At 44.6% G+C, this 22,258-nt stretch overlaps 1 protein-coding gene across 1 annotated transcript in view; it reads right to left on the bottom strand.

The window, feature by feature from the left end:
* Nucleotides 1-22,258, bottom strand: part of LOC146019781 (guanylate-binding protein 2-like) — a 125,501-nt gene that overhangs the window by 54,132 nt on the left and 49,111 nt on the right. The window contains exons 7-8 of the mRNA XM_083152335.1: nucleotides 19,653-19,933; nucleotides 6,208-6,420 (exon numbers count right to left, since the gene is read on the bottom strand). Coding sequence (XP_083008461.1) covers nucleotides 6,208-6,420; nucleotides 19,653-19,933 — 494 coding nt within the window. The remainder of the gene's footprint in view (nucleotides 1-6,207; nucleotides 6,421-19,652; nucleotides 19,934-22,258) is intronic.

The following is a 22,258-nucleotide window of genomic DNA, read 5'->3' as shown; positions in this document are numbered from 1 at the left end:
GGACCATATTCCCTGCATTTTCTGGTATGAAAGGGGTATTATTTCAAATAGCCGGGACATGCAGTGCTCTGAATACAGCCCCCTGCTCTCTGCCCGGCGGCGACCCAGTTACCACGAGCATGTATTCCCCCTTGGCAATGAGCATGTAATCCCACATGGCAACGAGCATGGAACCCCTGGCAATGAACATGTAGGTAAGCAACACTTATGTAGCATAATTTTTAATAGACATTATGGTGTTTGGCATAATACGTAATGGAGATTATGGTGTGAGGCTTAACATGTAATGGGCATTATGGTGTAAATTTTTAATGTACGCCTTTGGCGCACAATTCCCCTATTTATGAAGCATATTGTGCATTATTGCTCAATCTGTTTGGTTTAGTGCAGGCATGTCCAAACTATGCCCCTCCAGCTGTGAAACTACAAGTCCCATCATGCATTGCCACAGTTTTGCAATTAAGGAATGCTAAAACTACTGTATGTCAAAGCATGCTGGGACGTGCAGTTTCACAACAGCTTGAGGGCCACTGTTTGGACATGCCCGGTATAGTGTATATTTTGGCTCAATCCATGTGGCAAAATGTGAATTTTGCCTTAATCTGTGTGGCATAACGTAAATTTTGACTCAATCTGTGTGCCATAGTGGGAATTTTTGCTCAATCGGTGTGAATTTTGTCTCATTCCATGTGGCATAATGTGCAAGAAGCAAGTACAGTATAAGTTACTATTGTGTTGCATGATTTGTATAAGGGGTATATGGTGTGGTAAACTTAGGTTACCACATAAAAGGTGCTGACATATTGTCTACCAAGTTTCGGTTTTCAGTATTTTTTTATGACTGGAGTGCCGCCTCACCCCGCAAGTATCTTAGGACATCGGCGTCCTGCGGGTGCACAACAACAACCAGCCTATGCCACACACACAGCAACACCCAGCCTGTGCCACACACCCAGCCTGTGCCACACACACACACACACACACACACAGCAACACCTAGCCTGTTCCACAAACACAACAACAACCAGCCTGTGCCACACACACACACACACACACACAACAACAACCAGCCTGTGCCACACACACACAGCAACAACCAGCCTGTGCCACACACACACACACACACACACACACACACACACCACAACACCCAGCCTGTGCCACACAGCAACAACCAACATGTGCAACCCCCCCCCACAGCAACACCCAGCCTGTGCCACACACACACACACACACACACACAGCAACACCCAGCCTGTGCCACAAACACAGCAACACCCAGCCTGTGCCACACACACAGCAACACCCAGCCTGTGCCACACACAGAGTAACACCCAGCCTGTGCCACAGACACAGCAACAACCAACATGTGCCACACACACAGCAACACCCAGCCTGTGCCACACACAAAGCAACACCAAGCCTGTGCCACAGACACAGCAACAACCAACATGTGCCACACACACAGCAACACCCAGCCTGTGCCACACACACACACACACACACACACACACACAGTAACAACCAGTCTGTGCCACACACACACACACACACACACAGCAACACCCAGCTTGTGCCACGCACGCAGCAACACCCAGCCTGTGCCACACACACAGCAACACCCAGCCTGTGCCACGCACGCAGCAACACCATGCCTGTGCCCAGGGGCGGATTTAGGGAAGAGGGCGCCCCTAGGCACAACAATAATGTTTACTAAGTAGGGCAGTTTATAGGGGCAGTATCTGCATGTCCTATCCATTTACACTCTATTTAAGATGGAATATAGTACAGTACAGTGGATATTTTGCAGTTATTTGTACATTTTGGGCTGACAGTAATATCACAGACATCCAAGTGCCGCCCCCAAACATGTGCCGCCCCTAGGCCGGTGCCTCACGTGCCTAATGGGAAATTCGGCTCTGCCTGTGCCGCACATACACATACTTTGACACACAGCTACACACACACACACACACACACACAGCAACACCCAGCCTGTGCCACACATACTTTGACACCAAGCCTGTACCCCCCCCCCAGTATGTACCAGCTATCCACCAGGATCCATGTAGGCCTAGATGACAACCATAAATTAACAAGACACCCACAAAATGTCTCATGGAAAGCTGAACGTAAATGGCATAAATATCGCAGTCCAAGGGTCTTCTACTTCTCATAAAGTATTGCCCTGGAAACTGCCAAGCAAACATATTTGCAGACTGACCGGGAGCAGCACGGCGGGCAGCGGGTCCCTGAGCACTAGCACACACTGACCTGGCCGGGCATGTGATCACTAATAGCAGCGCTGCGGGACGGGCAGTGCAGTGGCGGCTATTAGATTATTAAAATACCTGTCAAATGACAGGCCGTTCTCTGATTGTCTGAGAGCTCTCTCAGCCAATTAGAGAACGGCCGGTCATTTGACAGGTATTTTGAAAATCTAATAGCCGGCACTGCACTGCCCGTCCCCGCTGCTGCTATTTGTGATCACATGCCCGGCCAGTTTAGCAGCACTCGCCGCACCCGGCACACGCCGGGAACTCATTTGAGAACCGCCGCCCGCCCCCACTACTGCCGCTGCCTTGCTCCTCATTGGCATCGCCGCTGCCCGCCCCACTGCTCCTCACCGCCCTGCAGCTCCCCATTTGTTTTACATGTGATAAATCGCAAGCGATTTATCACATGTAAAAATTATCTCATCAAGTGCCAAATTGTATGTGAGCCTCCCGGGGAGCTGCCGGGCGGCTCACAGGAGAATTGGGTCCGACTTGTCCTAAGGACAAGTCAGCCTAATGTATGGGGGCCTTTACAGTGCACAAGATTTTGCTTCCTACTTCAGGGACAAGATTGATAAGATCCAAAATATAAATGGTATGCTCTGACTCAGTCAGTGATCTGCTCAGTTCCCTACTGGAGCCCTCTGACGCATTCACTTCATTTGATCCCGCAAATGAAGATGAAGTAGCTACACTTTTTATCTTCCTCCCTCTCTACTATGTCCCCTCTTTCTCCCACTCTACTACCTCTCCTCTTCCTCCTACTCTTCTACTTCTCCTCTTCCTCCTACTCTACTACCTCTCCTATCCCTCCTACTCCACTACCTCTCCTCTTCCTCTCACTCTACTACCTCTCCTCTTCCTCTCACTCTACTACCTCTCCTCTTCCTCCCACTATACTACCTCTCCACTTCCTCCTACTCTACTACCTCTCCTACTCCATTACCTCTCCTATTCCTCCTATTCCACTACCTCTCCTCTTCCTCCCACTCTACTACCTCTTCTCTTCCTCCCACTCTTCTACCACTCCTCTTCCTCCCACTCTACTACCTCTCCTCTTCCTCCTACTCTACTACCTCTCATATCCCTCCTACTCCACTACATCTCCTCTTCCTCCTACTCTATTACCTCTCCTATCCCTCCTACTCCACTACATCTCCTCTTCCTCCTACTCTATTACCTCTCCTATCCCTCCTACTCCACTACCTCTCCTCTTCCTCTCAATCTACTACCTCTCCTCTTCCTCCTACTCTACTACCTCTTCTATTCCTTCTATTCCACTACCTCTCCTCTTCCTCCCACTCTACTACCTCTCCTCTTCCTCCTACTCTACTATCTCTCCTCTTCCTCCCACTCTACTACCTCTCCTTTTCCTCACACTCTACCTCTCCTCTTCTTCCTACTCTACTACCTCTCATCTTCCTCCTACTCTACTAGCTATCCTCTTCCTCCTACTTCACTACCTATCAGTCTGGGGGTGACCTGCTGTTCTGTATCAGTCCTGTCTAGTGATGCCGTGCTGCTGTATCTGTCTGGGGGTGACCTGCTCTACTGTATCAGTAAAGTCCAGTGGTGCTCTGCTGCTGTATCAGTCTGGGGGGTGACCTGTTCTACTGTATCAGTCCTGCCTAGTGATGCTGTGCTGCTATATCAGTCTGGGGGTGACCTGCTCTGCTGTATCAGTCCAGTCCAATGGTGCTGTGCTGCTGTATCAGTCTGTTAGTGACCTGCTCTGCTTTATCAGTCCAGTCCAGTGGTGCTGTGCTGCTGTATCAGTCTGGGAGTGACCTGCTCTGCTGTATCAGTCCAGTCCAGTGGTGCTGTGCTGCTGTATCAGTCTGGGGGTGACCTGCTCTGCTGTATAAGTCCAGTCCAGTGGTGCTGTGCTGCTGTATCAGTCTGGGAGTGACCTGCTCTGCTGTATCAGTCCAGTTTAGTGTAGCAGTGCTGCTGTATCAGTCTAGGGGTGACCTGCTCTGCTGTATCAGTCCAGTCCAGTGGAGCTGTGCTGCTGTATCAGTCTGGGAGTGACCTGCTCTGCTGTATCAGTCCAGTCCAGTGGAGCTGTGCTGCTGTATCAGTCTGGGAGTGACCTGCTCTGCTGTATCAGTCCAGTCCAGTGGTGCTGTGCTGCTGTGTCAGTCTGGGAGTGACCTGCTCTGCTGTATCAGTCCAGTGAAGCTGTCCTGTGCTGTTTTTTCAGTCACCAGTTCAAATAATTTTTAGAGGGGCTGCCCTGCGTGTTTTAGGGGTATGCTCTCCTGTGCTGCATAACTGCGAAAACAAGGGGTTAATCATATTTAATCTAGGGATGTGAACCAGCCACATTTCGCGTTTTGGGTTCTGGTTACCTTCAGGTTTTGGGTTCTAATGGGTTTTGCCAAAACACCCCCTAAACGTTTTGGGTTATGATTTTTTGTTTAAACAGCATAAAAACTGCTGAAATCACAGAATTATTGTTTTTTTTTTTTGCTCCTACGCTATTATTGACCTCAATAACATTCATTTCCACTCATTTCCAGTCTATTCTGAACACCTCACTATATTGTTTTTAGGGCAAAAGGTTGCACCAAGGTTGCTGTATAGCTATGCTAATCCAAACACGTGTCTCATGTAAGAGTGGCACTGCAGCGGCAGACAGGATGGCAGTTTGAAAAACTAGGCCCAAAAAATACCCCTATCTGGCTTGATCGCATTTACGATGTGCAGCCGAGGAGCAGTGGCCGATTGGTGCAGCACTGAATTCTACAATGATTTCCAGCAATTGCCTCCAGAGGGACCTGTGATTGTGGATTCCAGCTGGGACGAATTAGTACTCTGCATACCTCCCAACAGTCCCGATTTTATCGGGACAGTCCCAATTGTCAGGGCCTGTCCCGCTGTCCCACCCACGGGCGGCAGTGTCCCGCGGTGTGGGGGGGCTGTTGGGAGTCCCCCCTGTCAGCTGCTAAGCAGCGGGGAATAAACGCTGTGCACATGCGCACAGCGTCTATTCCCGCAGCCAGGGGGCTGGGGGCATGGCTAGAGGCTCACAGAGCCTCTGGGTCATGCCCCCATAGCGGCAAAATGGGGGTGTGGCCTCGCGAAAGAAGCCGCGGGCATAGGCCATGCCCCCAAATTAGGCCACGCCCCCGAGGTATGACTCTGTGAGGATGAGGATGTACACACTGAAGAGGATGAGGAATCAGAGGATGAGGATGAGATCTTGCCTCTATAGAGCCAGCAATCATTTCAGCCACAGTCATGTGGCAGACCCTGGCACTGAAATGTTTGGTTTGTTAAAGTGTACATGTCCTATTTACTATACAACATAAGGGTGGATGGGAGGGCCCAAGGAAAATTCCATCTTGAACCTCTTTTTTTGTATTATGTGCTCTTTGAGGCCTAGTTTTTAAAACTGCCATCCTCTCTGCAGCTGCAGTGCCACTCCTAGATGGGCCACGTGTTTGTGCCGCATACTTGTGGACATAGTCATTCAGCTACCTCGGTGCAACCTTTTGGACTAGAAACAATATTGTGAGGTGTGAGCTGTTCAGAATAGACTGGAAATGAGAGGAAATGGAAGTTATTGAAGTTAATGATAGCGTAGGAGCAGATTGTTTTTTTCTGGTGATTACAGCTGTTTTTAGGAGTTAAAAAAAAACATATCCAAAGCCTGAAAGGGTATTTTTGCCCAAACCAATCCAAACCACAACGAGAGATTCAAAACCAAAAATAAAATTAAAAAAAAAGCCAAAAAGTGCCTGGTGCACACCTCTAATTTATAGTCATACTTCATTTTCAATGTGCTGTTTGAACTGTATAAAGTTCTGAGTAATCACAGTTATATGAAGTACATAACATAAGGGGTCACAAGGGCTCAGATCCAATAAACACATATGCTACAGTAAGTGACATCTGATTGGTCAAATAATAAGCCCCACCCACCTACCTGTACACCTTTTCTTGTTGTCTGTTGATAATTTTGCTGTATTGCTGCCAGTTCTTGCTGGAACTGGTTATGGCCACCGGGGACGCTGTATGTTCCTGCAGAGAGCACCCTCTCAAATCCTGCAGAAAGCTTCCTAATAAGACTCTCACAGCGTTCCCGAGACTTTGTCTCATTCACCCGGCAGAAGTCCTCCTTTATCTGTAGTACACGTTCCTGAGAAAATAAAAGATTTGATTAAGCAAGGGCTGCCTAAGCCAGAGCGTAGTTAAGAGGCATACAGTTCTGTGTTTGCAGTAAGGGGTTATGGACTTCTAGTTGCATAAAGTTTGGTTGCAGCTTTGATGGAAGCCTATGGGAGACAATCAGGGCGTGAACTTGCGAGAGGGGTATATGGGCAGGTCCTTTCAGGAAGTACTTCCTCTTGCAGAAGTTTCAGCCCCACTCACCCTCCCTTGCCTTTTGGGCATACACATTTATATTCAATTTTGGTACATTTTAGAGATGGGTCGTTCGCAAACGAAGTTGATCTTTTGGATGGATCCTATAAAAGAGTGAGTGAGCCGATCCCAAAAAGGTGACCCGTCATTCTTTTACTTTCAGTTTTGCTTTTAATTACAATGCATTTGCCTGAGCTCAGCACTGCCACCTGTGGCAGCTGAGATGTACTGACTCTGGAGACTGAGTACAGTGCTGCGACTGCAAGTGAAAGAAAGAATAACAAGGCTGCTGCTGCTAGGGATGGCCATCGGTGCAGACGCCATTGATGGTTGCCATCGATGGCGATTCTGCACCCAGTCATCGATCAGTGTATTTGTTCAGCTCACGGTTTAAAAAAAAAATAGCAATAAATGATTGTAAAACAAATTATGCTTCGTTATTATCAAATTACCCTTTTTTTCCAAAGCGAGTCGAAGATTCGTCCGAAAGAGTCGAATCTTTCCACGGATTGGCCTCTTGATCCCAGCTCTTCTTAGTGACCCGTTTTGCCCATCTCTAGTACATTAACAATTTTCTGAGAACTAGGCGGTACGGTGTCGAGGTTCATTGGTCACTTGTGGCCCCAGCGGAGCTTACAATCTATATTCCCTTCCACATGTACACGCACATACAGACATTTTAGGGTTAATTTTGTTGGGAGCCAAATAGCCTATCAGTATATTTTTGGATTGTGGGAGGAAACCGGAGTACCCGGACTGGAGGAATAGGAGAGGTAGTAGAGTAGGAGGAAGAGGAGTACCCGGACTAATGCTAACCATTACACCATCCTTACTGCCATAAGCCCCTTTGAGTCCATGAATCAAGTAAAGTATATATATATATATATATATATATATATATATATATATATGGGGGGGGGGTTATGGCCTTTTTCCTGGGGTAGCAGCACACCTCGCTGTTAATCGAGGCACAGGGGATAGAAATGGAAAAAGAAGAGATATACTGTAGAAGTGCGCTCATACTTTCACCAGAAAAGGTACACAGTGGTAAAATCAATGTATTTATTCAGAACATCAGTACAAAAAGATATTTCTTTCAGATTGGTGATTCTCATAAGATTTCAATATTGATCCAACATCTGACTTAAATCAGCAGATACGACCCTACACATTTCGTCTGATGAGGACTTCTTCAGGGGTGATCAGGATCTAAACGGATAATGTAAAAGGACTAATTCTACTCAATGGTTTAAAACAAGGTATGGAATATACCGATATCTGACTTAGTATTTTGTTATACAGAATAATGTAGCTCCATTCGTAACCAGATATAACAAGCAGCTTTAGTTAATGATTAGACAGCTGACCGGCTTTGGTTTCTTCACAGCACTAGTACTGACTTAATGGTACATTCATGCTCTCTGACTGAGGACTGAGGACACTGTGTTGATAGGTAGATTTGAGTATCATCTGCATATAAGTGATACTGAAATCCGAAAGAGCCAGAGCCGGCCCTAGCCTAAATTACGCCCTAGGCAAGATTTTGACTGTTGCCCCCTAGCACTGCCACTAGTTCCGTCTCCCCTTTCCCAGCACCATCAACCCTCATCATAGCAGTCATCATTTTGGTGTCCCTACCCGCAATATTTTAAATAGAACCAGCACACCCATTCAGTGCCTTTTTTGCTGAAAATTCGTCTTATTTGCATTTTTTTGACCAGCACACACAAGGAGCTTCTGCTGATTAAAATGATATGCAGCATGCCTATATTCTGTGTGCGACTGTGGCTGTACCTGCATACGGAATGCTATGTTACAGTGAGTTCCATGAATACACTATTTCATATGCAGATACAGCCTCACTCACACACAGAATATAGACATGCTGCATATCGTTTTAATCAGCAGAAGCTGCTGATGCCCCTAGGCATTCCAAATGCCCTAGGCAATTGCCTAGTTGGCCTATGCCTAAGGCCGGCCCTGGAAAGAGCTGATTAGTTTGCCAAGAGAGGAGGTATAGATTGAGAAGAGCAAAGGACCTAAGACTGAGAGTTGCGGAACTCCGACTGACAGAGGTAGTGAGGAGGAAGTAGAGTCAGAGCAGTGAACACTAAAAGAGCGATCAGATAGGTAAGCTGTGAACCAGGAAAGGGCTGTATCATTAAGACCTAGGGAGTGTAGTGTTTGTATGAAAAGAGAGTGGTCAAAAGTATCAAACACAGCAGAAATGGTCACACCACGTGTTCCAAACATACTGATTGATACAATAGTATTATGGTGTATTATAGCGATTGTAACAATGTTGTTAATGTGAGCGGTTCTGAGTATGTGTCGCTTAGTAGCGATGTTTTCACTATGTAGCTTCTCTATGTACAGATGGAGCCAGGCTCTTCTTTGCAGGGGATGGCGATGGCGACGCCATCCCCTGCCACCTGTATTTGCGAAAGGGGACGCGCGCGCACTACATGCGCGCGTCCCCTTCCGACGGCTTCCCCCGGGTCCCCGCCGGCTTGTCGGCGGTCACCCGGGGTCCCCACCGCCTCCCCGCACCCCCCCCCCCCCAACCCTGTCCGTCTCTCTGAAGCGGAGACAGACAGGGTCCCATTGCCCCGGCGCACGGACACTGAGACGCGCGCGCATCTCAGTCAGATGGCAGGCTGGGCTGCTGGTGGATCGCCAGCGGTGACGTTCTGGTGATTCGCCAGCAAAGAAGAGCCCGGCCACATCTGTATAAATTCACTTATGCGTTGTATTTGTTAGCTAGTCTGTTACCTTGGTAACACATACACTAATCATCGTTGGGTTATCAACAGGTGAACTGGCTCCTATATATATATCTATAGTTTAAAGCAGGGGTCCAGATTTGGTGAGGTGAAAATGTGGGGGGCCGACCATTCAGCCTGACATTCTTTGAATCATTAATCACATCAGAATGGTCCCCCTCTCTATGTCCCCCAGCCTGCCCCCTTCACATTATATTCCCCTGTCTGACCATCCTTCTCTGTATGTCCCCCAGCCTGCCCCTCCTTCACTTTATGCTCCCCACTCTGCACCCATTCACTCTGTCCCCTAACTTGCCCCCCTTCTCTGAATGTCCATCACTGTCTCCATTCACTGTATGTCCCCAGATCTAACCCTCCTTTACTGTATGTTTCCCATTCACTATGTCCCCCACACTGCCCCCATTCACTATGTCCCCCAGGAGATGCTTGGGCTCCCATTGCCGCCATCCTCCACTCTGCATGTTACGGGAGCAAGCTTCCCCCTTGCTGCCCCCCCTCCCCGCACACTCCTGTCACAGTGATTGCGGAAGAGTGTGATATACAATTGCAGACACAGGGGTTGGACACACACTCACCCGAAACACACCAAACTCATCTTACTGTGTTGGCCGGCACCTCCTCACTGCTGCAGACAGCAAGGTAAAGGCGCTGGAGGCTGCGGGCCACTTGAAATGATGGCATGGGCCGCAATTGGCCCCTGGGCCGGACTTTGGACATGCCTGGTTTAAAGTGAGGGGGAATGGGGTGGAACTGAATTCCGCTACCTGTAATGGGGAGATGGAACATTGTAACCTCCACATTGGCCCTGCACAGTAATTCTCATAGAAAAGCATTCTAGTTTGCAGGGGGATGCCAAATACCCTACCACTGGCCCTGTCTCTGCCTAATATGGGGGAGGGGGTATTTACTGTAGGTGCCACAGATGAATTAGTTCTCCCACCTCTGCATGCCCTGTGTATATATATATATATATATATATATATATATATATATATATATATATATATATATATATATATATATATATATATAGAACTCCGGAAGGGCCGTCACTCTGGGCTTACATCAGCTGAACACAATACCTTGCCCCGGTGCCAACTTGCAGAGGGCAGCAACGTAGCACTGCCCACAGAATATATAGAAGAAATGACTGGGCACTCGAGGACTCGCAGGTGCAGGTAAAACAAGACCAATTTATTCCATAGTGGGTCTTACAGGTGTCGTCAACGTTTCGGGGGCCATACCCCCGTCGTCAGGACCAAGTGCAGACAGTGTGAAGTATGGCCCCCGAAACGTTGACGACACCTGTAAGACCCACTATGGAATAAATTGGTCTTGTTTTACCTGCACCTGCGAGTCCTCGAGTGCCCAGTCATTTCTTCTATATATATATATATATATATATATGGAAGAGGGTTTGATTGGCACTCTCGGCTAATATCTGGTCACAGACCGTGGTGCCTCCACACAAGGGAATGATAGTGGCAATATTCTCCTGGGACAGACCTCAAGGAAAAAATGAGTGGCACTCTCCGGATTTTTGTAAATACACGTTTATAGTGCAGAGGTTATAAATACATGGTCGTCAACGTTTCAAGGCCTCAGCCTTTTCGTCAGGACGGACTTAAAGTGCATACAGTGCTGTGCAAAGGAAAGAACAGAATGCCATAACCAAGGTACCTTATATGCCTGTGCAGTCAAACCAGTGTGTGTGCTACGGCGTCTGGATGCTGTACTTCCGGGGGTGTGTAGCCGGTGCCAGCTTACAGTGACGTCAGACTTCTCCATTCATGGGGTCCGCCTCCTGTCAGCTGCGCTATCCGGGTCACGGCACCCCGTGTAGCGATCAGCTGTCCTGCGCTAGGATGTAGCAATAGAAGACCAACCTGAAAAAAGGTTGGAAGAAGTGAGAAAAACGAAATGTGCAATAAACATACATTGCGGCATATACATAACGAGTGACAGTGCTAAATAGACAATGTGTAGAATTACTGAGAGTAAAGGTAAAATGAAAAGCAGACACCAGTGTGTATACTAGTGTCAAAAGTCAATGAACGCATCATACATAATAAATAACATAATCAATGTCAGACTGCAATCTAATATTCATAGGGCGGGATCAGAGAGTGGTGACAGCAAATATTACATGAACGCTCCCCAGGAGATTTTTTCATTAAGTCCGTTCGGGGCCAAAGTGTTCAATTTGTAGATCCACTCAGACTCGCGTTGTGTCAACAGTTTGTGTCGATCACCCCCTCTGGCAAGTGGAGGGATGTGATCGATAATTTTACATTTGAAATGAGTAAGTGAGTGACGGAATTCCTTAAAATGTTTAGCGACAGGTTGGTCCATGTCCTTGCCCTCCAGGGCAGCCTTAATTGCATGGCGATGCATAGCCATGCGTTCGCGCAGGGTGCGAATGGTTTGTCCGACATAATACTTCCCACAGGGACAGATGATGATATAGACAATGAATTGAGACCTGCAGGAAAGGACATGCTTGATCTTAAATTTTTCTCTTGTGTAGGGATGTTTAAAGGTAGAGCCCGGTTCCATGTAGCTACAGGTGGTACAAGATGGACAACGGTAGCAGCCTGGTTTTTTAGTTTTAATGTTGAACAAGGTTGGGACATGTGTGGTGTCAACATTAGTTTTGACCACCATATCTTTGATGTTTCTTGCTCTGCGGTAGCTAGGCATCAGACGTTTATTGGAGAAGATGGGTAAGGTCTTGTCGCTGGTCACGATCGGCCACCAAGTATGTAATGTTTTAGGGAGCGCCAGGCTAGAGGGGGAGAAGGTGGTCACAAAAGGAATGCGAGTATCAGAATTGTGGTCTCTCACGCTTGGAGCCAGGAATTTCTCTCTGGGTGTCTTTAAGACTTCTTGCTTATGTTTTGCAAGTGCAGACACATTATAGCCTCTGTCGGCAAATTTCTGTACCATGTCGTCCAGTGCAGGTTCCAATTTAGTTGCATCACTGGTGATGCGAGCCACCCTGACTAGCTGTGACTTAGGGAGACCATTCTTCAATGCTGGTGGGTGGTTGCTGCTTGAGTGGAGCAACGTGTTGCGATCAGTTGGCTTTGAAAACAGGCTTGTCACAATTTTACCATCAAGCAATGTAATTTTCACATCCAGATAGTTGACACTACAGGTGCTGCTTGTAGAGGTTAGTTTAATGGGGCAATCGTAGGTATTGATCTGTGCGATCAGATTGGATAGCTCAGTTTGAGTCCCGGACCAAAGTATGAGCAGGTCGTCTATATATCTACAATATAGAATGATACTGTTGTAGATGCTGGGGTCTTGAAAGAAAAAGTCATTTTCGATCTCAAACATAAAGACGTTTGCTAGCGCTGGCGAGACGTTGGAACCCATTGAGCAACCTGTTAGCTGGATGTAGTATTCGGTGTTGTGGAGGAAGTAGTTTCTAGAGAGGGTGTATTGGAGTAATTGAAGGAACAGGTCTATGTCCAGTTTGTCAAATTTAACCCTCAGTAGGAATTTTTTCATTGCTATGATGGCTTGTGCATGTGGAATCACGGTATAAAGATTGGCAACGTCCAGGGTACACAGAACCGTGTCGGGTGGTAACGATGGTAAAGCTTGTAATTTATTCAACAAGTGTGTGGTGTCCTTAAGGTAGTATGGTTGCTGGATGATGAATGGTTGCAGAAGACAGTCGAGGAACTGGGATATGGCTTGCGTGAGGGAGCCCCTGGCAGAGATGATAGGTCTGCCAGGGGGATTAACCGGGTTTTTGTGAATCTTGGGTAATGTGTATATGACTGGAACAATGGGAAACGGCTGAATCAGAGTGTCCAGCACTTTTTTGCTAATGAGCCCCTTCTGGAGAGACTCAGTAAGGATGCTGTCAATTTCTTTTTTGAACTGTATAGTCGGGTCCCCCTTCAGTTTCTTGCACGTAAGGGCATCGGAAAGCATCAGGTCTAGGTTATGTACATATGTTACAGTATCTTGAATGACAATTGCACCCCCTTTGTCAGCGGGTCTTATTATAATTTCTGCCCTTTTAGAGAGATGGATTAGAGCCCGTTGTTCATCGGGGTGTAGGTTGGAATATTTTTTGCGGGAGTCTTTGTTGAAGTTAGAAATGGATTCATCAACCAATCTTGGAAAGGTTTTTAGAGCAGCGTTGAAGGATTGAGGGTCAAAAGAGGACTTGGCGTGTTTTTTCAAAAAGTCGTTGTGTCGATCGGAAGGGATTGATTGTGAATGCTGGAAGAATTCTTTAATCCGCATAGATCTATTGAATTTATGCAAATCCACCTTCCACTTGAAGTCCTCATGGGTATTGGTCAGGACAAAAGAAAGACCCCGATTTAAAACCCTTTGTTCAATCTCAGAGATGGGATGCGAGCTTAAGTTAAAGATGAGGGTTTCTTTTTGTTTGACGAAGGTTTTGTAGATGCGGGAGTTCTGTCCGCCCCTCCTCGTGTATCTTGTCCGCGAAGGTCTAAATTGGACCGTGTTGCCCGGCCTAAAGGGATGTTACCTTGGTTTGGATTGTCATCAGAATCTTCAGGTGCGAAGTCGCTATCACTGGTATAGCGAGACTGGTCACGGTGGGTGCGAGGTTTTCTATTTGCTCTGAAGTTCGGGCGGCCCCTTGATCTCGGGGGTTCGGTACCATTTAGCCAACGATACACTCGGCAATCCTCATAGTCAGATTGAACGATGCTCCATTTCTTCTTCTTGAATTTCTCCAGGTCAGTCTTGTATTGATCCACTTGTATTTGTAGTTTTTTCCACAGGGGTGAATGATTTTTGTCATCAAGAACAGATTTATTCGTTGTACGGAGCTCCGCGATTTTGGTTCTGGTGTTCTCCAGAATTTTGCTGACTCCTCAATTACCAAGATCATCAGATCTTGGCTGCATTTGTTCAAAATGGAAATCCATTTAAGGCAGAAATCAGGGCTATTTCTGCCAATGGTAGGCACATTGTTTATGCGGAATCCACGAGGGATCATCCGATGTCGAAAGTAATCTGACAAGGTGCTGCCGTGCAATAAGAAATCTGTCTCTTTTTTCTGAAGTTTAAAGAGTAGGTTATAGATGTCATCTCCAGATTGGAGGGATGGGGTAAGGTCGACTTGTTCCTTGAAGAGGATGGCTTGAACCCGCTCCTTATATGCCTGTGCATACTGTCGGTTTTTTTGTGTGTGTATTTTGAAACTTGTCCTTTAATACGATTGCTGCATTAGGAATATAATGTCCAGATTTGCAGATCTTCGTGAGAAGAGATCTAGGCAAAATGTGAATGTGTTTGCAGATGCAGCTGCTGCTAATGTGGTTGAACAAACTGCCAATTTAGAGGCAGAGGGAGATATTTATGGTGATTTAGAGTACCTTCTATTAAGAGAAATGAGAACATGGTGGGATGTAGAAACATTAGAAAATTATGTAAAAATCGCAAGAGTACCAAGAGGCTTGCGATTATACAAAGAGCCCACCTTTGGTCAGGGTAATGAGGCATTTTTAAAAGAATGGTATAAAATTTTAGAAAACAGCTCCATTGAATTGATGAAATTAATCATTTTAGAAAAAAGGAAAAATTTTAAAGAAATAGAAACAAAATTAGTGGCCTTAGACGGCAAATTAGAAACAAAAAATATTAAAGAAGTCATAGAGTTTAAAGAATACATGGAGACCAAAGTGACTAGAGCAGAAAAGGAAATTATTGAAATTAAAGTTAGTAAATTTAAAAGGGACAAAACAGATTATGAGCTTAACCAAGTTAGGTCCTGGAATAAAAAGCGACAGGAAAATAGAAATAATAGAACAGGTTGGAACCGCCCACAACCTGACACATCAAGATCTAGGTGGAATACTAAGTGGGAAGATAGAAAAAACGAATCAGTTTACCCCTCAAGAGATCGTTCTAATGAAAGATGGATTAAAGTGACAGGTTCCAAAAAAGACTCCAGACCATGGAGAAAAAATTACTCTAATCAATCACGGGAATATGTCCCACAGTTACAAAACAGATTCCAACCCCTACAACAACAGGGGGAACATACACAAAATCTTTTTTTAGAACAACGCCCCGACGAGGGAAATTCCCCTCGGGTATGGGGAAAACGAAACCGCGAAGACGCGGCAAAAGAGGGAGAAAGGGTTCCCGTTTTCAAAAGGAGACTATTAACATAGACCCCCCAAAATCTGAAATAAAAGGGATATTTAATTTATCAGACACCATGCTCACAAAAGACCAATTAGAAGTTTTGAATAAAGGTCTCTCTTTCGCCCCTTCAAATAAAGTAAATAAATTCTCACTAGAAGTAGACTTAAACTTATATATCAGAAAACTCACGTTAAGACGTCACTTCTCAAAAAGAGAGAATAAGATGTTAGAATCTGAAGAATTTCAGAGAGACCCATTACCACTCAGTAATCCAACAGGTTTAAAGAACCCCAGTACGTATTATCCAGTCGAATCCCGAGGCCCTAATATTGAGCTGTTCGCACAATTGGTTAGAAAATATTTTGAAGAGTTGCCATAAAAATTTAAGATTAAAGAAAACAATTTGACATACAGAGAGAATAGAGCGTTAAAAGAACTCATGACCAATGATGAATTGGTACTAAAACAGGCAGACAAGGGCGGTGGCCTTGTTATATTAAATAGAACAGACTATGTCAAAGAAATGCAAAGACTGCTGGCTGACCCGATATCATATAAATGCTTACCAGGTGACCCGACCAAAGAGTTTGTAATCGATTTAAAAAAACTCTTAGATGATGGCAGGACGGGAGGTCTACTACATAAAGAGGAATATGAATATGTGTATAACGAATATCCGAGAGTGGCAACAATATATTATCTGCCCAAACTGCATAAAAATCAGTCCGCCCCTCCAGGACGGCCGATAGTTTCGGGGATTGAATCCCTGACAGCCAGGCTCTCAGAATATGTGGACCATCATCTGCAAAAATATGTACCCAGATTGAATTCGTATATAAAGGATTCTACTGCGGTGCTGCAGGTTTTAGATACCATTGAGTGGCAGGAGGGATATAATTGGGCCACTATAGATGTTAATGCTCTGTATACATCGATACCCCACGAGAAGGGCGTGGGATGTATTAAAGATGTATTAAGCAGAGATCCTGCTCTAACAAATGAAAAAGTAGAATTCCTGGTTAAGTGTTTACAGTTTGTCCTAAAGTATAACTATTTTACATTCTTGGGACAATACTATATCCAGCTGTGCGGGACAGCGATGGGGACAGTTTGTGCCCCGGGGTTCGCTAATTTATTCTTAGGAGAATGGGAACAGAAACATCTATATAGCAATAATCCTTTTTCTGAATATATTGTCAATTATAAACGGTATATAGATGATCTGATTGTGGTGTGGAAGGGACCAGAAAGTGTATTCCTGGAATTCATTGAATATATACATATCAATGACTTCAATTTGAGTTTCACATATAATTTCAATAGTACAAGTGTGGAGTACTTGGATCTCAAATGTGAAATAAAAGAGGGGGTTCCCAAAACAATTGAGACCAGCACCCATTTCAAATCTGTGGATAGCAACAGCTATTTAAAATATGACAGTTGCCATGCAAAGAAATGGAAGTCAAACCTCCCTTACTCGCAACTCTTACGTCTTAGAAGGAATTGTAGTTCGGTTGAGGTTTTTGAACATCAAGCTCTGACATATATATCAAGGTTCAGAGAGAAGGGTTACCCCGAACCCCTCATTGAAACTGCTTTGAAAAAATGCAGAAATCTAGATCGAAGCAGTCTCTTACAGTATAGAGAATCCAGGGACACAACTAAAAAATTGGTGTGCCCGTTTATAACACAATATAGTTCCCAAACAGATGATATTAGAAGGATACTTACACGACACTGGCCAGTCGTAAGATTGGACCCGTTACTAAAAGATATTGTAACACCGCGTCCTGAATTGATATTCAGAAGAGCAAGCACTTTACGTAATAAATTAGCTCCCAGCTTGTCACCACTTCAAGTAGAAAGAAAAAACACTGACAGCTTTGGGAATGTACCTTTCCAAGGGTTCCTTAGCTGTGGAAAATGTAAAATGTGTAACCATGGGCTGAGAGGCTGCAAAACAGTAATGGGCAGAAATGAAAAAGAAATTAAAATTAAAGGTCCCATTAACTGTAACAGCACGTATGTGGTATATATGTTGAGTTGTCCATGTGGAAAGAGATATGTGGGACAAACCAGGAGGGTGCTTAAAATACGAATCTTGGAACACTTTAGGAATATAAAAAACAAACTTAAAAACCATAGTGTTCCACGACATTTGTTAACATGTCAAAATGGGGACCCTTAAGGTATGAGATTTGTAGGCCTGGAGAGAGTTAACCTGGATATCAGGGGTGGTAATAGAGAAAAACAGCTCCTGAGAAGGGAGTCTTGGTGGATGTTCAATCTTGCTACGTTGTTCCCACAAGGGTTAAACGAGGGATTGGAAATCACTCCATTTATTGGATAAAATATAGTTGTAAATTTGATATATGCTCAGTTAAGAGATGTTATTTAAAAACAGACAAGTTATTTATCTATATGACCCTTCTATATAAATTATCCCGTAAATTGGTTTGTGTGTAATATCTTGCAAGCAGTTTTTGGTATACGGTCGACATGTGAAGATTCGTGTATGGACGTTATTGTTACGGGTCCTTATTTATTTCACAGGTCCTTATCCATTTTATTGGTATTATAATAAACTTATTAAGTCAATCTGGGCATAATAAAAGGTTTGGTTGGTCCTATAAAATATAGTCGACTGTGTCGGCGATTAGGTTGTCACCTAGGAATACGAGCAGTGACATACCCATCTCTTTTCAGACGACGGAGGGTCGTAGAAATGTAAGAAAGCAATGTCTAAAGTTATTCTGTTACATTAATTATTGTCCAAAGTTATCCTGTTGCATTAATTATTTTTATAACTGTATCAATTTCTTTTTCTTTTTCTGTTTCTGTTTCCCTTCGGCTGTCAGTTTTAACATCAGTAAGACAGCGGAATATCATGTATTCGGACTCTATGCATTTATATACATTTATACATTTTTTGTATCTAAAAAATATATTTTGTATTGAAATTTTTATCTTTATTTATAAAAATGTTTTTTTATGGCATCCAAATGATGTAATGATAAATGGAGCATGTATTAAGAGATAATTGTGTTTTTTAGAAAAAAATGTACATAATCCTATGGAATTTTTTAGTGAAAATGATTGTTTTTTTAAATTTGATGGCACTTGATTTTATAAAATTTTTTTGCTAAGTAGCCTTGTTTTATACTATATATATATATTTTTTGTCTTTTTATTGTTGACCTAAGCTAATTTTATTGGTATAAGAATGAGTTGTAAACATGACAAGCATACCATTAGGTGAGAGTGCATTTATGGTGCCAATTATTAATTGATTGACTCCAACTGTGTTCGATCGTTGATCGGGGCAGGAGGGAGGATAAAGGAGGTTACTGACTGTCGCTAGGCCAGCCCTCTGACGAAGTCGATGACGAAACGCGTTGGGGCGTGGCCTAGCGACGTTACTACTAAGAAAGGAGCAGCGAGTGTTGACCGGCTCCCTATCTCTGGTGCCTTGCACCCTGTCTACGTTCTATGTACTGCGGTTGTCGATACCGCTCATTCTGGTACGTTCACCCATCCCCTTTTTATGTATTGTTATACCCAATAAACACAATTTCTTTAAAAGCATACTGCACTATGAAGCGCCTGTTTTCAAAGTTCTTCTAGATTCCCTACCTGCTTGGACCCAGGAAAAACACCAGTTTGGTGGAAAACAGTGCGGCCGGATCACAAAAGATCTGAGTGCAATTTATACCGAGTGGGAGATTATCCATTGGACTGTGATCTTTGGATTGTGATCACACAGACATTGGGACGGTATTTACTTCATCCCCAAGGGACTATATATTTCCTACTTTTTGCGCATCGGTTTTTTTGTGTATATATATATATATATATATATATATATATATACACACATATACACACACACACACACAAAAACACACACACACGGGATCCCTGCTAAACCACGTCCCTTTTAGTGAGGCCACGCTGTGCGAGGGTCCCTATCCAAATGCAGGAGTAATTGAATTTGGGACAACATTTCTAGATTCAACAGTGATCCTACTGTATGTCAGGGTGCAGGACTAGTTTTATGTTTGGATCTGACACTCACCCCCAATTGGCTCTGGAACTTCTGTTCTTCATCCTTGAAGGATTTTTTCATGAATATCTGAAGAGCTTCATCCTCGTACTTTCTGCTCAGAGTTAGGAGCTCGTCAAGTGTCTCGGTGGGGTACACCACGCTGTCCTTCATCTTGGTCTCATAGTGCTGTATTGCCTCCTCCACAGCCGCTATGTTTTCTATCTCAGACAGAGATAGCACCACCTCCTCCATGCAGACGGCTTTGGAGGTGCTGATAGTCTCTGTGTAGGTTTGTGCCAATTTAGCCAACACTAACATGAGAAAAACAATAAATTAATGTATTCTATACTTCTTGGTCAGACTGAGAAATCTCTCTATAGCTTGCTACAAAATGGCCTGAATCAGAGACACGTGCAGTGACGTATGTATAATGGGTACAATGTGTGCGGTGCACACAGGAGGAGGAGTCTCAGGAGGGCCCACACTGCACTCATATTTTTTTTCATCTATTTTTTTTTTTTTCAAAACCCAAAAGGGAGCAAAGCACATCATGTCAATTAGAAACCACATACATCAATAAAGTGGGCAGCGAAAAATGGGGGGTGGGGGGTGCACGCCACACTCCCTAACCACAAAAACTACATACGTGATAATCAGTCAACGGTAAAGGCCCTTCGTTCAAAAGACCGTTGTGGCACCAAGTAGGCCTCTGGGAATACTAATTGTGATGCTAAATGAAGGATCAGAAAGGGGGGCAATTTGAAAACAACACTTCCAAATTATATGCGCATGCAAGTGCTCAGACTCTACTGCGCTAGGGGCACTGGGCACTGCTCCTGGCACAGAGGAGGGGGCCCAGACAGAGGAGGCTGCACATGGGACTTCTCCTCTCTTACAGCGCATCTGCATGTGTGCGTCATGTCTGTGACTTTATTCTAATGCAGCTACAAAAGGGTTACTTCCAGTGTAAGGGATTCAGAATCTCTGTATGGCATACACCGTATTACCCATTACACATGAAGGCACACACCGAAAGTTCTCAGCGGCATGTCATTGTGGTGGGGGGCAGCATAAGGGTGCACAGTGACTCACACAAAAAGGGCAGGGTGCATTTTGAGGTTTAAAAATGGGAAGGGTGCAGCACCCTATAAAAGGAGCTTAGAGGGAACACTAGCTTGTGTTCATAAATGTAGGTGTGTAAATCCCATTACACAACCCCTGACCTAAAATGTTCTCCCTAAATACAGATGTAGCCACTTTCATCTATCCTGTTTTTGCTGTCGGGCTGTGATGGCGCACTGAAGCGTACTATGGCGAAATCACGTAACTTCACTGCTTTCCAGTTGGGTGGCGATTGCTCCAATAGTACAGTACAGTGCCGCGGATTGATACTATACAGTATGTGAGGTGCCATCGCTATTCACTGTCCTCCTTCGCTTCCACTTTTTAATTAATTATGCTACCCTGACTGCAAAGGTCACTTTTATGGTTCCCCCAATTAACATTGAGAACAGCTTATCAGGCACACAACTCCTCTGGAGCTCTGCCGTGATTGGCTGAGGGGAGTCCAATTGACTGACATCCGTGGGATTCCCTTCATTCTCGGGGAGGGGCTGCATGTGTAAACACACATGCAGACTGCGTAATAGGGAATGTAGATTGGGATACGGTCATTAGGGCTACAACAACTAGGTCGACAAGCATTGGGTTGACACCACTAGGTCGACAGGCAACAAGGTCGACATGGTTTTGGGCTGACACAAGCATTAGGTTGACATGGACAAGGTCGACATGGGTTTTTTACTGTTTTTTGAGGCAACATGTGCCGACAGTCGGTATTTCATGCCCTACCATCCACTGGGGCGGGGCAGGAGAATAAAATAGTGTGCCCGAAGCATAGCAAGCAAAGTGAGTGATGCAAAGGGATGCGGTGCACTTCAAACTGTGTCCATGTTGACTGTGTTGACATTCGGGTCAAAAAACTGTGAAAAACCCCATGTCGACCTTTTGACTGTCGACCTAGACCATGTCAACCTAATGCTTGTGTCGACCTAATGTCCTGTCGACCTAGACCCATGTCGACCTAGACCCATGTTGACCTAGACCCATGTCGAGCCAATGCTTGTTGACCTAGTTGTTGTAGACCTAACAACCCACACCCACGTAGATTGTAAGGTCCACTGGGGTAGGGGCTGTAAAGCGCTGTGGAATATGTGTGCACTATAAAAATAACTGGTAATAAATGAATAAATATTTCCTGTGTATGTAGAGAAACTTCATTAAACCTCCACATGTTAATTTTACTCCAGTCTCTGTGTCTCTTACTGGTCATAGCCAAAATCAGACCTCAGGAGTGACATATCATTAACAGTATTGGTCAGTGTGTATGCACAACAATGTTAGTCCAGGAGTATAGGCAGTTCAATGGAAAATCATTAACAATATTGTTCATACACAATATCATCTAAGGCAGTGATTCCCAACCTCGGTACCCCAACCTTTTACATTGTCAAAGATATATAATTCTAGTCATTGTATATCTACATTTATTTTCAACATCATATCATACAGTGACCAATTTAATTAGCTTTCTCTGTTGCATAAGGTTGCATAATATCTATGCACATGAAAAAAAG

The sequence above is a fragment of the Crinia signifera genome, chromosome 7 (genome assembly GCF_055691185.1).
Source record: "Crinia signifera chromosome 7, ASM5569118v1, whole genome shotgun sequence".
In the NCBI taxonomy this organism is placed as follows: domain Eukaryota; kingdom Metazoa; phylum Chordata; class Amphibia; order Anura; family Myobatrachidae; genus Crinia; species Crinia signifera.
Note: the sequence above shows the minus strand (reverse complement) of the source record. Positions and strands in the feature narration are given on the sequence as shown.